At 38.8% G+C, this 14,429-nt stretch overlaps 1 protein-coding gene across 1 annotated transcript in view; it reads right to left on the reverse strand.

The window, feature by feature from the left end:
• Positions 1–70: 70 nt before the first annotated feature.
• The window catches only part of ITGA8 (integrin subunit alpha 8), a 111,355-nt gene continuing 96,996 nt past the window's right edge, over positions 71–14,429 (reverse strand). The window contains exons 28-30 of the mRNA XM_061346111.1: positions 9,746–9,847; positions 2,141–2,263; positions 71–907 (exon numbers count right to left, since the gene is read on the reverse strand). Of these exons, the coding sequence (XP_061202095.1) occupies positions 821–907; positions 2,141–2,263; positions 9,746–9,847 (312 nt within the window). The 3' untranslated portion in view covers positions 71–820. The remainder of the gene's footprint in view (positions 908–2,140; positions 2,264–9,745; positions 9,848–14,429) is intronic.

Here is a 14,429-nt window from a genome sequence, read left to right on the forward strand (position 1 = left end):
ACTCTGTTCATGGATTTATCTGTGTGTGTGATACTGCCAGCTCTGGATTGAAAGAGATACAACATGTACTTGTTTATCATATATCTTCTCTTGTAAAATGTTGCATAAATCCACTTTGCAAAACACTTTCTAGCCAAGAAAGATGTGTTCTGTGTGTACAATAGGTTTACTTTTCTATTTACATGCAAGGTAAGTACATGATTTCTATTTCTTTTAATGTTCTTCTCTCAGAATCTAAGTTGATGATTATATCAGATACTTATCCTGAAAAGGTGGAAAAATAAATAATTGTGCCCCATCTATAAAGTTCTTTATAGACTACCTTTGTTTTTCAGAAGTACTTTCACAGTACTGATATATTGCTTGTCTCCCTGAGCCATAATTTCATAAAAGTTCTTATTCTTAGGGAGGTGTCAAAGGTATTCTGCATGATACAGTAGCATTCAGAAGTTTTGTCCTGGCCCATCTTCTAGACGATACAGCAATGCAAGTGTTCTCTCCTTGGGAGATTTGGGCTTGTTCTGGAAGCATCTCAGTATAACACACGTGTTCAAAAGCATCTGCCGAAATGTAGACTGACTGAAATACGGGATAAACATTCTGTTCAGTGGTGAGTGTGTTTGTAAGGCAGTGATAAAGCTCCTTTTTTTGGCAACGATGGCCATCATGTGGCACGTTCTCAGAACATTGCATAGATTAGATTATGACACCATGTCACTTGCAGGTACAATGGAAGCCTTGTGGAAGGAATCCTTCATTTAATCCTCATCATGTCTCTAGTTTCAGGCAGGATTCTGACTTGAACTGTCACTCTTTTCCTCTATGCATCAGTAGTCTTGTTATTTGTCAGTTGTTGCCTGTCAGCCATGTCATCTTGAGGAGGTCTAGCTCTGTCAAAGAAGCCACACTGCAGGAAACAATCAACAGAAACAAAGGCATCATGGTAAGACAACCACAGGAAGACTCAGATGCAGTTTAATTCTTTACTCAGTCAACCTGAAAGGTCAGATAAAATCTATGGCAGGTTGATAGACTGTGAAGCTTTTTAATTTCTATTCAAATCATTCCCTATGAAAAATGAGAGCTTTAGGTGCAAGGCATTGAGTTTAAAAACTCAACTAATATGAAAGGTGTCTTTGCAGGAGATGCAAAGTAGGTCTGAATGCTGGTATGGCCTAATTAGAAAACTGCTGATTTCAGCTCAGCAAGACATTCAGAAAAGACATTTAGATTGACAAATTGTAATAATAATAGAGGTGGACTATGTGTTAGGAAATGTGCTCAGGACAGTGTTGCAAGCTAGACTATAGATCATGAAAGATGAGATTCCTCTCACCTAACTCTAAGTGTCTAAAAGGTTGAAAGGTTGAAAATTATGTAGACTTCACAAGAGGTCAAAGGAGAGTACCACCAAAAGGTAATTCCTTTTATCCCCCCATGTTTTAGACATAGCATTTTGCTATTATTAACTGACTAGTCTAATCTGGAAATTTAGCATGGGCTGGACATCTACCCCATACCTTTAGGCAGCTAAAAGCAGATGAGGTATAGCCTAAAACTTAAGAAATTACTGGTTTTTTTTAATGGGAACTGAGAGGATGACTGAAAGCTGCATTGGCTCCCTGTAATACAGCATTTTCCAGTAACTTGTCTTAGAACCTGTGAATGGAGTCTACCAACCAACACAGAACCAGAAAACTTTAAAATCAGAAGATATGACATACTAATATGAAAGGAAAACTAAAAACTAATTCTCAAAGCTGGGAATGTTGTTACATGCTGACAAAAACTGGAAGTTCCTGAAGTACTCAGAGAAAACAAAGCTACAGTCACTTCTTTTTGAACCTAAACATCCTGAAAGAGAGGATCATAGGTCTTGGAAAACAGAGCCAAACTCTTCATGCCCATTTATAACCAGATTTTAATAATAAAGGAGGACTTTGAAAACAAGTTCCCTGCATAAAGGTCAGTGACATTAGCATGTCAGAAATGCCAAAACAAAAAAGACACATGTATTGTTGCTTTTGCTCCAAACTATTAAAGATTACAATATTCCAGCCTCTCTTTTTCTGTTCTGTCAGTGTCTTCTAGTATATTTCCATTTTTGTGAGGCAACAGTAACAGTAATAATGCAACATACCTTCCATAAGGCTAAGGTCAACATAGCTAGTACCAGTAGTCCAAGAAGTATTGCTAGTATTATAACCCATAAAGGGATTACAAAGGAGACATTTGGAGTGGACCAAACGACAGATGTTCTGATCTGAAATGAAAAGAATACATCAAATGAACAAAAATTAAGAAAGTAAAGCAAATTTGCCAGTAGACTACAGAGGTTACAATCATTCACTTCAACAGCATCTTTGAGGATTAGAGATACACATTGCTTGGAATTCTTCCATGTTGGCTTCATTTACTGCAAGTTGTTTTCCACTTGTTCATGATAATTACTAGAAATAGGATTTGTACATACACGTAAGTCTTGTGATGTCAGACATATTAATCATTTTAACTTAATACAGAGTAGCAAAAAATACCCTTCTCTGCAGATGCTTCAAGGAACAAAGTTCTACTTGCATGCTGGTACAGCCAGGGCCAGTATGACTGACTTATGCTGAATTACTCTGAAACAGCGGTTGACTTCAGCCCAAACCCTTAATTCACACCACAACAGATACCAGTGTATTATTCTAATTTTTGCTGACACACCAGTATACATTTTTAACTAAGACTTGCATATCAGCTAAGCAAGTCCAAGAATGAAACTCAAGCAGAGTGTATTGTCTTTGTGGTAAAGCCCAATGCACACAATGATGCTACCCCTTAAAAGAAGCCAAGCATATGGGCTATTATCTAAATGGGATATAGGCATGAAACACTCTCTCTCATTGTCTAAGGCGCTAGAAAGAGGCAGGTGTGTATAACAAGTCATCAAAGGTTTTAATTGACTTGGATAACTTCTCTCTAGACCTTCATCTCAACAAAGAGTAATAATAACCCTTCTGTATTTCTGTTTCTGGGACCATCCACATATGTAACCTCCTCCTTACTCTCCCTTCAATACCTTGTACCAAACTCATTCTATGCTCTAAGACTGCTCTTGGAAGGTTCCTTGTTAATTTTATTGACTATCTGCTCTCTCCCTGCTGCTTCAAAGTGGGAAGGAATGAGTTTGAACTTTCCTTAGCTCCTCAGCCACGATTATGTCTATTCAGTTTTAGTTTATTTTCTCAAAATCTGGTCTTTATTGTTAGCCTTGGAAATTATTTCTCTCTGGGGTTTTCTCTCTCATTGGGCATCTCCCATTTACTCCTAGTCTCCTTTAAACAGGATAAGCATGTGCCAGATGGAAGTTATTTTCTTCATGACAAGATTAAATTGGTTTGCAAAGCAAACTGATTACACAAACTCTCAAGTGATCTTCCTCTTCAGTGGTTGAGGTACAGCTAGGATATCTACTCTTCCTAATAAGTTTCTTGGCTATTGCCCAATTTCTGATCTGCACTCACTGCAAATTCCTTTTCTGCTTGTTGGATTTTTGTATTCTTAACTCACTGGTTGATGCACCTGAAATTCAGCACAACTTCATTCATGGAACAGCATCCTAAGCTTGAAGACTGGATATGACTTCGTAGTCCAGTTCAAAATTAAATCAGTTTCTGTGCCTCTCACTATTCTCCTTGAAGATGGCAGATTTCAGCCTTTCTGCAACATCTAGCCCTTTCCTCTCACTCTCATGATCAGCATACTTTCCCAGACTTTTCATTCTGCAAGCACCAGCAGATCTGTCTCTCACCTACTGTCATGCTTAATTGGAAGATGCTTTGGAATAGTCCTTTCCACTTACTTCCTCTGTGCAGCCTGCTGTCCCTCCTCTGACACAGCACTTTGTAAGATGGTGAGGTCTACTGATGCTTATATTTTTTATAATATCCCTCACTATTATGGGACACAGATCATAACTGAAATCACGGACAAACTTTCTATGTGGGACACCATTTGCCTTCTACCAAAGCTTACGTTGAGGGTTACACAGAAAAATCTGATTCACTGCCCAGTCCTTTTGAGGTCAACGCTTTGACATGGACCTACACCTAGAAGATTTAGTGCTTGCAGTGCCATACCATCACTGATCTAACAAATATATTCAGCTACTACGTTTTGGTGCAGCTGTAAATAGTTCTGACTCTAGAAGACCTCAAAATGATAGCATATACAAGGAATAAATATGTTAGCCAATTAAGGGGAAAAATATTATTTCAAGGCCAGCAGAATTAGTAAGAAACCCCATGAAATCCTGCTCTTGGCTCCTAACAAGTATCTTGCCACTTCAGCGATACTGTTCCCTTCCCCATCCTCCTCTCTGGGTTACTTAATCACTGCAGAACTGCAGAGGCTCTCTGTATCATTAGATTCAGCAAAAGCAGTGCTCATTTAGTAAGGACAAAATGTTTTTGAATGGCTCTCCTTGTGTCTCAGTGGTACTGTATCTGGCATTAAAATGCAAAGGCAGGGAAGAAGGTCATCTGAACTGCCTGCAGATTCCTCCCAGAGAAAAGCCAGTAGGGTCCATTCAGACCTCAAAGCATGTTTGACATCCTGCTCAAATCAGTGGAAACAGTCTATTTCATTAGGGACAGTGGACTTCATTAGGCTTTGAATAAAGCTGATAGTAGCATATGCAACTACAATTACCTCTGCAGCCACTATGTCTTCTTTTATGCACCACTTCCTGTGTGTTTGCTGCATTTGCATGTTACGTTTTCTTTCCTCAGACTGTGAAAGCAATAAGGCAACCTAGCTATTCTTGTGATACCTATAGAGCAGCTATCAGCATGGGTCCAGATAAAGACATTTGGGTCTTCCTGAGGACACACTGTAATCAATTATTAGTGGTGTAGCAGTGCTCAGTTTTGCTTGTATTGCGTGGGTTCAGAATCCTCTCTCCTTCTTCCTTCTGTCATTCTGCCTTTACAGATAGTACAGTCAATTTACAAGTAATTTAAGTAGCTCTGGTGGAGCCTGACAAATGCTGAAGTATCAACAAGAAACTGTAATCTTACAGAAGTGCAAAGCATCATGCTTATAGTCCTTAGATTATCAGCAATGAGTGAAACAGCAGAAATCAGGTCTCTCCTGTATCAAGCAGAATGCTGCTGCAAAGCTGACACATTCCCTTGTAGGAGTGAGGCCAATGGCTAATGAAACATTTGCCTGCTAAAATCCTAAAGCCATTTTGTTGCACCCACACCCTTTTCCCATTAATCCTTCTTTGTCTTAGGTTTTTGAAAGCAAAGGAAGGGTTGTGCTAAGTGCTTGAGATTTATTTTCTGAGCAGGGGATTATACGTAGTCATCTGTTTTACTCCTGCCTGTGTGCATTACCAGTAGAATATAACACCCCTGGGCTCCTCTATACAAAGACTTGCAGGGCTACTAATGCAATTCGTGGTGAAGAGTTTGACACTGCAAGTTCTGAACACCCACAGAGGCAGAAGCTGGAGGGAAAGAAAGAAACAAAGCATCCCTTCAGTTTTGCCTGCCTCATTTCAGTGTTTCCACAGAAGCCTGTCCCTCCTCCACCACATGCTGTCTGCAACAGTTTTACATGTGATTTTGATTTAAGACAAGTTTGTATTATTCAGCTTGGAGTTCTATCATCTTCCCCACATGGTAGGTTTAATACTGAAGGATGAGAGCCAGGGAACATTTTTTGGGGGGGAATTATCTGTTTTCATCTAAGGTGGCCAATGTGAAGAAGTAAAATTTTTACACACATGTTGCATGTTGGCACCACTCGTTCAATGTGTGTTGGCTTTCCTCTCCACTCATGACTAGAAGACCTTCTTATAGTGGACACTGAAAACAGTGGTTGCTTCTCTGTCAGGCTGGTGAAAAGCACACAGACTTGAGAGGAGCCATCTGACTTTGGCCTTTCACACTGGTGATCATCTCACACCTTTTGTATGCAGAAGACTGACAAGGAATGTCACCTGGATCAAGCTCTGAGATGAGGGTGAAGCTAACCAGACAGTTATGGTCAGAGCTTTTGTCTGCTATTGGAAATAAATTCCAAGCTAGTCTTAGCACAGATGCTATCTGACATTCTTAACTTCAGGATCATTGTTGTAGTTCCATGAAAGTAATTTGTTGCTCACGGAAGTATTTCTATGTAGGACTTTTATTTTCCTTTTTTAAAATGTGCCACAGTGAAGCACATTGCAAGCAGATAAAATAAACATTAGGTTTTTTGCCACTAATTTTCATACAGTTTTGATTGTGCTCCTGGTTTTGGTGTTAATTCAAAATTGTTTTCAACTCCACTGCAAGGCAGCTTAGGACAGTGTAGCATTATGCGGTAAACTGCCAGTTCATCAGCAGTCCCTTGTGGACAGATGGGAATTAGGTTTTACTAGAGCAAACATAGAATCACAGAATAGTTTGGGTTGGAGGGACACCTCACACTAGACCACGTTGCCCAAGGCAGCCCAGGATACGGTTGGCTTTCTGGGCTGTGAGTGCACACTGCCAGCCCATGTTAAGTTTCTCATCAACCAACATCCCCAATATATAGTCACAATTCAGTGCCTGCTAATGGGATTCTCACAAAGCTGTTTTTCCCCTCTTGTTCTTTAAAAGACACATTTTAAAAAATAAAAATAAGTTATCCATCATTTAATCTGCTATTTTAGGCAACAGTAGCCAAACTGATTATTATTCTAATGCTACCTCTTTTATTTCCCATGATGACCTTTCTCTAATCTTTTTTTGCTTACACAGACAGAGAAACAGGAACTCTTTAGTACTCCTACATGTTCCCATCCAGCCTTTGCAGCATGATGTTCTTGTATGCGCTGAAAAAATGCGCAACATAAAATGTAAAAGCTCCCTTGAGCTTGGAGTTACAAGTAATATTGACAGTTTTATTTCCATTTTACAAATGTTTGTGCAACTGTATTTCATAAGGAATCTAAGCACATTTAAAATGAAAGTGCTAACACTGTGTAATAGCTAAAAAGGGAGTTATAAGCCTTAGTCTAAAACCAGTTTTACTCACTGTGGGACACTGGTCAAAATCTTAGACTAGAGGCATCCTCTCTGAAGATCTGATCAAATATTTAAGAAAAGCAAGCATATTTTATTAAGCACCAAAACTAGCTCAAGAATCTTAAATTAAAATGGAACAAACTATTGCTTATTCTAACCTGTATTTTGTATTATAAAAAGTATTTTCACCTTGCACATGAAACTCATCATGAAGGATAGCATTTTTTATCATAAAACTGCTAAGAAAAAGTGTCAATTTTCTCTTGAATGGTAGAACTGTTAGCAAGGAAATCCAGCCAGTTGTACAATATATAGATGTAATCCCAAGCCTATCAAAATTAATAGAAATACTTTTATTGATGTCAGTAGATTCTGGTTTAAGATCCAATAAGTTCCATGCTAATTTTCTCTTTGATGCCACTTTATGGGATTACTATACAAGATTCCGATTTTCTTACATTTACATAGCCTTTCACACACCTATGTATCATGGCAGGGGGGTTGGAACTACATGATCTTAAGGTCCTTTCCAACCCTAACTATTCTATAATTCTATGACCCTCTTTCAATATATAGACCTATATTCTATGAAGATGGAAATAAAGACCTCAGTGCTGCAAATACAGCTACATGAATCTGTACGTTACTGGTGTTTAGGGGATTATTCATGCCAATAAAATTGTATATACATATCAGCCTGCATAATCGGAACCCAGTACTCTATGAGTTAAATGAAGGACATGTGCTCTATTGTTTTAGAATATATTATCTACACTATATAAACTGTAAAGTTCTAGATGACTATTAGATATGTACTTTGGACAATTAATTTTAAGATATTAAAATCTTTGTTCCACTTCCACCCTTGCATTGTCTGAAAGAAACCCATAAACTTCCAAATAAATCTTTGGAAACTTTTAAAATACAACCAGTGATCTTTTTCAGAAGGAGCAAAGATATTAAGCATTGTCCAACTTCAAGCAAATATTTCTTCTTGCAAGTGGAACATCAAAAGAGCTTGTGCATATAACACATCAAGTTGTAGAGCTGGCAAGCATCCACTGCCATGTCGAGATATGAAACAACATAAAAGCGCTATCATTTTTCACCATTTTACAGTTGCCATTACAGGCATTTTGCTGTAAATCATCTGCAGCAAATAACAAGCATTATACTGGCTGGAGTAAGAGAATAAAGTGCTTATCTGATCATTTGGTAGATCATCTGACACTTTTTTGAGAACAGCAGGCTATCACCTGGAGTAAAACACTTCAGTCCACATGAAGGCACCACTATCAACAGAGTTCTGCACAACATGTGTTCCTGGTATGGAACACATGCTGCAAGAAAATAAAAAGAGCCCGAGTATATCTGTCAGCTTGGAGCCTTTGAACCTTTCTGGATGAATACAGCATTAAGCATCAAATCTCTCTGGTGAAATCATAATCAGTGGTTGGAGTCACTGAGCCTATAGGACCAAGATTTCACCTTACATCTTCCCAGAGTAAGTATGAACCACCATTTGATCTGGGCTTGTTCAAACCAAAACTTTATAGCTTGAATTCTCTAAAATATATTCAAAGTAAGCAGTAGTGTGTATTATTATGTTGCTTTTCCACATAAGAAAACATTCTGCTCCCTACTACAACATCTCAACAGACTGATAAGATGCATTTGCACCACAATTTAACTTGGAAAACTTTGTACTGAGCTTACCTTTTAAAAGAAGGACTGTACATGATAAATCTTTGGAAAGATGAGAACAGTAAGTCTTCAAATTTCAGGTTACTCTTATATTAAAATCAAATTATGCACTCATATTTTACTTATTTTTATCAGTAAGGACAAAACAGAGTGAATTTTAACCATGGTATGAAACACCATAAGAAGCAAGTTCCTTTAAATTGCTCCCCAGAGTCAATGCTTTGGCACCAGCAAACAACTAAATTAAAGTTACACCTCCAAGATTAATTTTTTATGTAATAATTCATGGCCATACAAATCTTGCTCTGCAAACAGATACTTTAGTATCTATCTATCTATCTATCTATCTATCTATCTGTCTATCTATCTATCTATCCATCTATCATCTATCTACATCTATCTACATCTATCTAATCTAGTTACCTACCTACCTATTACATCTGTAGGGGTTACCAGGTAATTTTATATCTTGCACCTAATGTGCCATGAGGTGGAAACCCTAGAGAGGCATGGACTCCCTTCTGAAAATCAGGGTATCAAAGAAGTTTAATACAGATAAGAGAGAAGTTGCCAGAAATAATCCATTACTGCTGACTGGGAGAAGAGCAGGATCTCTAAACCTGACAGAAACAAGGTTTTGGATTCTGCACAAAAATTTCCTCCAGATTTTTTTTTTCCCCCTGAACAAGGTAACTACATACTTGCTTTATCAGTTCCATTGTTTTCTTCTGGGTGAAAAATCCACTCTGACTGCAATAAAGCACTTTGCACATTAGTGCAGCAAGAGACTATTTTACAGTGGAATTAGTATCGTATATCATCAACTTCCACAGAAAGCAATGAAGGTGTTTCCTTGATGTATTATTTCAGGAATTTACACTAGAAACACAGGAAATACTGATCTCAGTATTTTCATCTATAAAAACTCTCACAGCTGTGATCAGAATGACCAAATATATGTGCTTCACACAAAGACACCATTTTCAGTTACTCACGGCTATGCTTCCCTCAGGGAGCTTTGTTGGTTGTACTTTATACGGCATGCTCTTAACTTTGAAGGACACATTGGAAGACAGAGTATAGAGATCATTCTTTCTCTGAAATTCAATAAAAAAGAAAGGAAGGTATTAAAACCCATGTTTATACTTAAAAGCACTACAAGAAACAAGAAGAGAAAAAATACAGAACACTGATTTTCGAAGGCAAAGACAGCTTCTTTTTGGTAAAGGGTGCAGTCATCCTGGGTTCTATATGTGTCCATGAGACAAATACATCATACAGCATAAAGCTGAACTACGAAGATTTCATGTTCATATGTGGAAGCGTTAGGTATGCAGAAAGACACATACAGTTGTTTCTCATAGTTCTGTCTGAAATAGGAGACTGGTGAGTTTGAAGCAGGGGGGAAGTTTATGGGGTGTCTATGTTTTAAAATCTTGCCTCTGCTCACCAAACCCAAAACAAATGCAGGTATCTTCAGATTATTTCTGGCCAGTGTTGAGAACAGGCTGGCAGAGCTCCTGAAGGCATCAAAGGAATGCTGTGCCTTCCCATCAAAGAACAACAATAGGAACAAACATCTTCGCACTTCACTTAGAGTGTGATTGATTTCTTATTGCAGTAGAGCTCAAAACCCCCAGAAGAACTGCCTTTGCTTTTTTACTACATTATACAACTGCAATAGGAATATATAGAAGTCATTGTTTAACTTATATATAGGTACAAATACTTATATAGCCCTCATTAAGCACTTCAACAAACCCAAAGATGTGCAGACATAAAAAACCAGAAGTATTGCCCTGCTAGTTCTCTGTGTTTCATTTATGCTTGCTTGTATTTGTAAACTATTATTCACTTAGGCATCACTCTCCCTGGTTCAGAATGACTTAAAAGTGATACATTATATAGCTCATGCTGTGACTTTTAATTAGTGTTATCACCTCATTTGGGTGCCAGGTTGGCACTGACACACTACATCTGACCACCTGTGTCTCATCGTGCTCTTCTAACCTTGGCAATAATCTACCTCTCTGTGCGAAGTGCCTTGAAATGACAGTTAAGTGCTGGCATGTCCACTGGAAAAATAGCTGCCTAAATCTGTGACAATCTGGGATAAGTGCCGACATGTGAAAGTGCATGTTCCCTAAAAGAATCTTAATAGTTGCAACATTTACTACAAGGATACAAATATTTTCCACACACATATTTTGAATCCTGCTGAGCTCTTTGCATCACTGATATTTAACTGGAGTTAGTTTTGAAGGTTAAGCACATCAGGTATCAAGTAAATCTTTTAGTTCACTTCGAATTTGACACGTTTCAATGTCAACCAAATGTTATCTTGCCACAGACAGATGATCCTGCACTCCAGCTACATCCTTTTTTACCTTGTCTTTATCCCAAAGATGGATGGCTGAGTGGGTACCATGCTCTTCTGGAAGGCAACAATCCTGCTTCTAATTCCACTTCTGTAAATGATTTTTTGGGTGACACTACATGCAACTCATCTCATACATGCCCCTGCGTAAAGTTGGGGTAGTGATACAGACCTCTGAAAGTGCTTTGATATGCTCTAAAAAGTGTTAGGTAGTCAAGTGTTAATATGTCCACTGGAATAGAGGGCTGGGAGTTACGTCTATCATATCGCTTTATGTTATACTCCTTGAATTAAACAATTTTCATCCCTTGTATGAGAATATTTTCAAAGCCCTTAATCATTTTTGCTAACTGTCCCAAGCCTTTCTGAAAAATGATGTTCAGAATTTGACACACTATCTGGTTACTGCTTTACTGTTTTGTAGATCAACAACTGAAGTAAGAAGACCCCATGATAAGCTAATGTTTCTTTTCTTCACTGATGGAGAAAGATTTGTGATGTGGAAATGATCTGAAATAAGCATAACCTAAACCTGGGAGCCAACTTGGACACAGCTGGATTACTGTAGCCCAACTAAAAGTTTTCACAGAACTGATGAGGTTGGGAGGCACCTCTGGACATTGTCTTGCTCCAGCCACATGCTCAGAACAGGGTCAACTAGAGCAGTATGTTCAGGGCCATGTCCATTTGGGTTTTGAGTATCTCCAAGAACAGAGACTCCACAAACTAGGAGCAACCTATTGCAGTGTTTGACTACCGCCACAGTAAAAAATGTCTTCTAATGTTTAAATGGAATTTTCTATATTTTAATTTGTGCTTCTTCCTTCTTGTCCTGTTACTGGATATCGTTGAGAAGGCCTGGCTCAGTCTTCTTTACTCCCTCCTATATCAGATGTTTATACACACTGCTAAGATCATGCCCGAGCCTTTTCTTCTCCAGACTGAACAATCCCATGTGTCTCAACCTCTCCTGGTGTTTCAGGTACTCCAAGGCCTTAATCATTGTTGTGGCCCTTGGCTGGACTTGATCCAGTATGTCCATGTCTCACCTTTCCCAGGGAGCCCAGGACTGGACACAGCACTCTAGATTGTTTCACCATTGCTGAGTAGAGAGAAAGAGTCACCTCCCTCAACCAGCTGGCAATGCTTTTCCTGATGCAGCCCAAGAGGCTGTCAACTTTCTTTGCTGCAAGGACGGACACACTGGGCTGATGTTCAACTTGGTGTCCACCAGGACCCCAAGATCCTTTGCTAGAACACTGCCTTCCAGCTGGTTGGCCTCCAGCCTGTGCTAATGTACTGCATTATTCCTCCTGTGGTACAGGACCTTGCATTCTCCTTCGTCACACTTTGTGAAATTCCTGCCAACCCACTTCTCCAGCCTCTTCTGAAGGGCAGTGCAACCATCTGGTGTATCAATGACTCCTTCCACTGTTCTGTCATCTGCAAACTTGCTGAAAGTGTATCCTGTCCCTTTATCAAAGTAATTAATGATGTTAAACAGTACTGGCCCTGGTATTGACCCCTGGGATATACTATTACTGATAGACTTCCAGCCAACTTCATGCTGCTGATCACAGCACTTCAAGTCTGGCAGTTCAGTTTTTAATCCACAGCTCTGACCACCTATCTTCATTTTGACAGTGTCAAAAACCTTGCTAAAATCCAGATACAAAACAGTGAGTGCTCTCCACTTGTCCTCCAAGATGAACCTCAATTATCACAGAAGGCTATCAGGTTGGCATGATTTCCCCTTCATAAATCCACACTGTCAACTCCCCATCACCTCCTTGTCCTTCAGATGTTGGCATGGCTATCAGGTTGTCATGATTTCCTCTTCATAAATCCACACTGTCAACTCCCCATCACCTCCTTGTCCTTCAAATGTTTGCAAATGGCTTCCAGGTTTTTTTCTCCATCACTTTGTCAGGGATTGAAGTGAGGCTGATAGGCCTGTAGTTCTCTTGATCCTTCTTCCTGAAGACAGGTGTGACGTTTGCTTTCTTCCAGTCCTCAGGAACTTCTCCCAGTCACCATGACTTCAAAGATGATTGAGAGTGATCTTGCACTGACAGCTCCCTCAGCACTTGTAGGTGTATCCCATCAGGTTCTTTGGACTTTTTAATGTCCGATTTGTTTTAATGTTCTGATATTCCACCACCAAAGGTAAATGTTGATTGCTGCAGGTTTTGCCTCTGATCACAGAGGCCTCATATTAGTATATGCAGATTTTACCAGCAGAGGCCAAAGTGAAGGAGGTGTTCAGTAACCCAGTCCCTTCTGTGTCCCATTCAGCAGAAGAGCCATATTTTCCCTGAAGGCATTATTTTCAGCTGAAGGCTGATGTCCTGCGGTCCAGGGTTATAGTTCTGGTATTGGCCTTGTCTTCTTTTTTAAAAAACTAGTTTTCTCTTAAAATATGTAAGTGTTCGCTGGTGACATGAAGCCAGCACATTCAGTGCCTTCTGGAACTCATTTGGCTATGCCATAATTTTGTCCTTTTAAAATACTGAGAGCAGCTGAATGTTTATTATTGGAATATTTAACCTCTTCTTAGGGCTTACATTAGGAATGAGAAATATGAAGAAAACTACTTTAAATAACTACATAGGGATAGTCAAATCAGCTCCTTAACATAGACAGCATCTCATGAAAGCCAACCACCTTTTCTATCAATCAAGAGTATTTGAAATGAAAAATTAGACCAATTTAATATTGCACTTGGCAAATATACTTTTTTTATACGCTTTAATGGTGCTGAACATCTATGAGATGATCTTAAAAAAATTTTTCCTCATCACAGTAATTATTTTCCATTTTCAGACTCAAGCCGTTCTTCATCTTTTACTCTACAGCGACAGACTTCTCACACAAAGCCCCAGCATGCGTCTGTAGTTGTGGCATGATCTGCATTCAGAAAAAAAAACCCTTAAAAAGCCTTGTGTTTTCAATTCTAAGCAATTCATATTAAGCGAATTTAGCATATTATTTATAAGGTTTAGAAAAGTAATCTGTTATGGAGAGAGCAGGATATGTTATATTATTAAAGAAGTAGACATTGGACATAACAGCCTGATTGGCTAGGGTACAGTAAAGGCATTAACTCTCTTGAAACATCATATAAAAGAAACACGGCACCCATGGAAAAATAAATTGTTTCACCTACTATACATGGCTTATTTCATTTTCAGCTTATATCAGCAGTAAGAACATCAGAGAAGAGTACTTCCTGTGGATTAATGTTTGGCTGGGGTTAATAACCTTGGGTTGTGCCCACAACTATCAACTCTTCTTGACTCTTC

This window comes from Neopsephotus bourkii, unplaced genomic scaffold, assembly GCF_033783945.1.
Source record: "Neopsephotus bourkii isolate Nb327-2 ecotype Australia unplaced genomic scaffold, CSIRO-AGI_Nbou_v1 NB_257, whole genome shotgun sequence".
NCBI classification, from domain to species: domain Eukaryota; kingdom Metazoa; phylum Chordata; class Aves; order Psittaciformes; family Psittacidae; genus Neopsephotus; species Neopsephotus bourkii.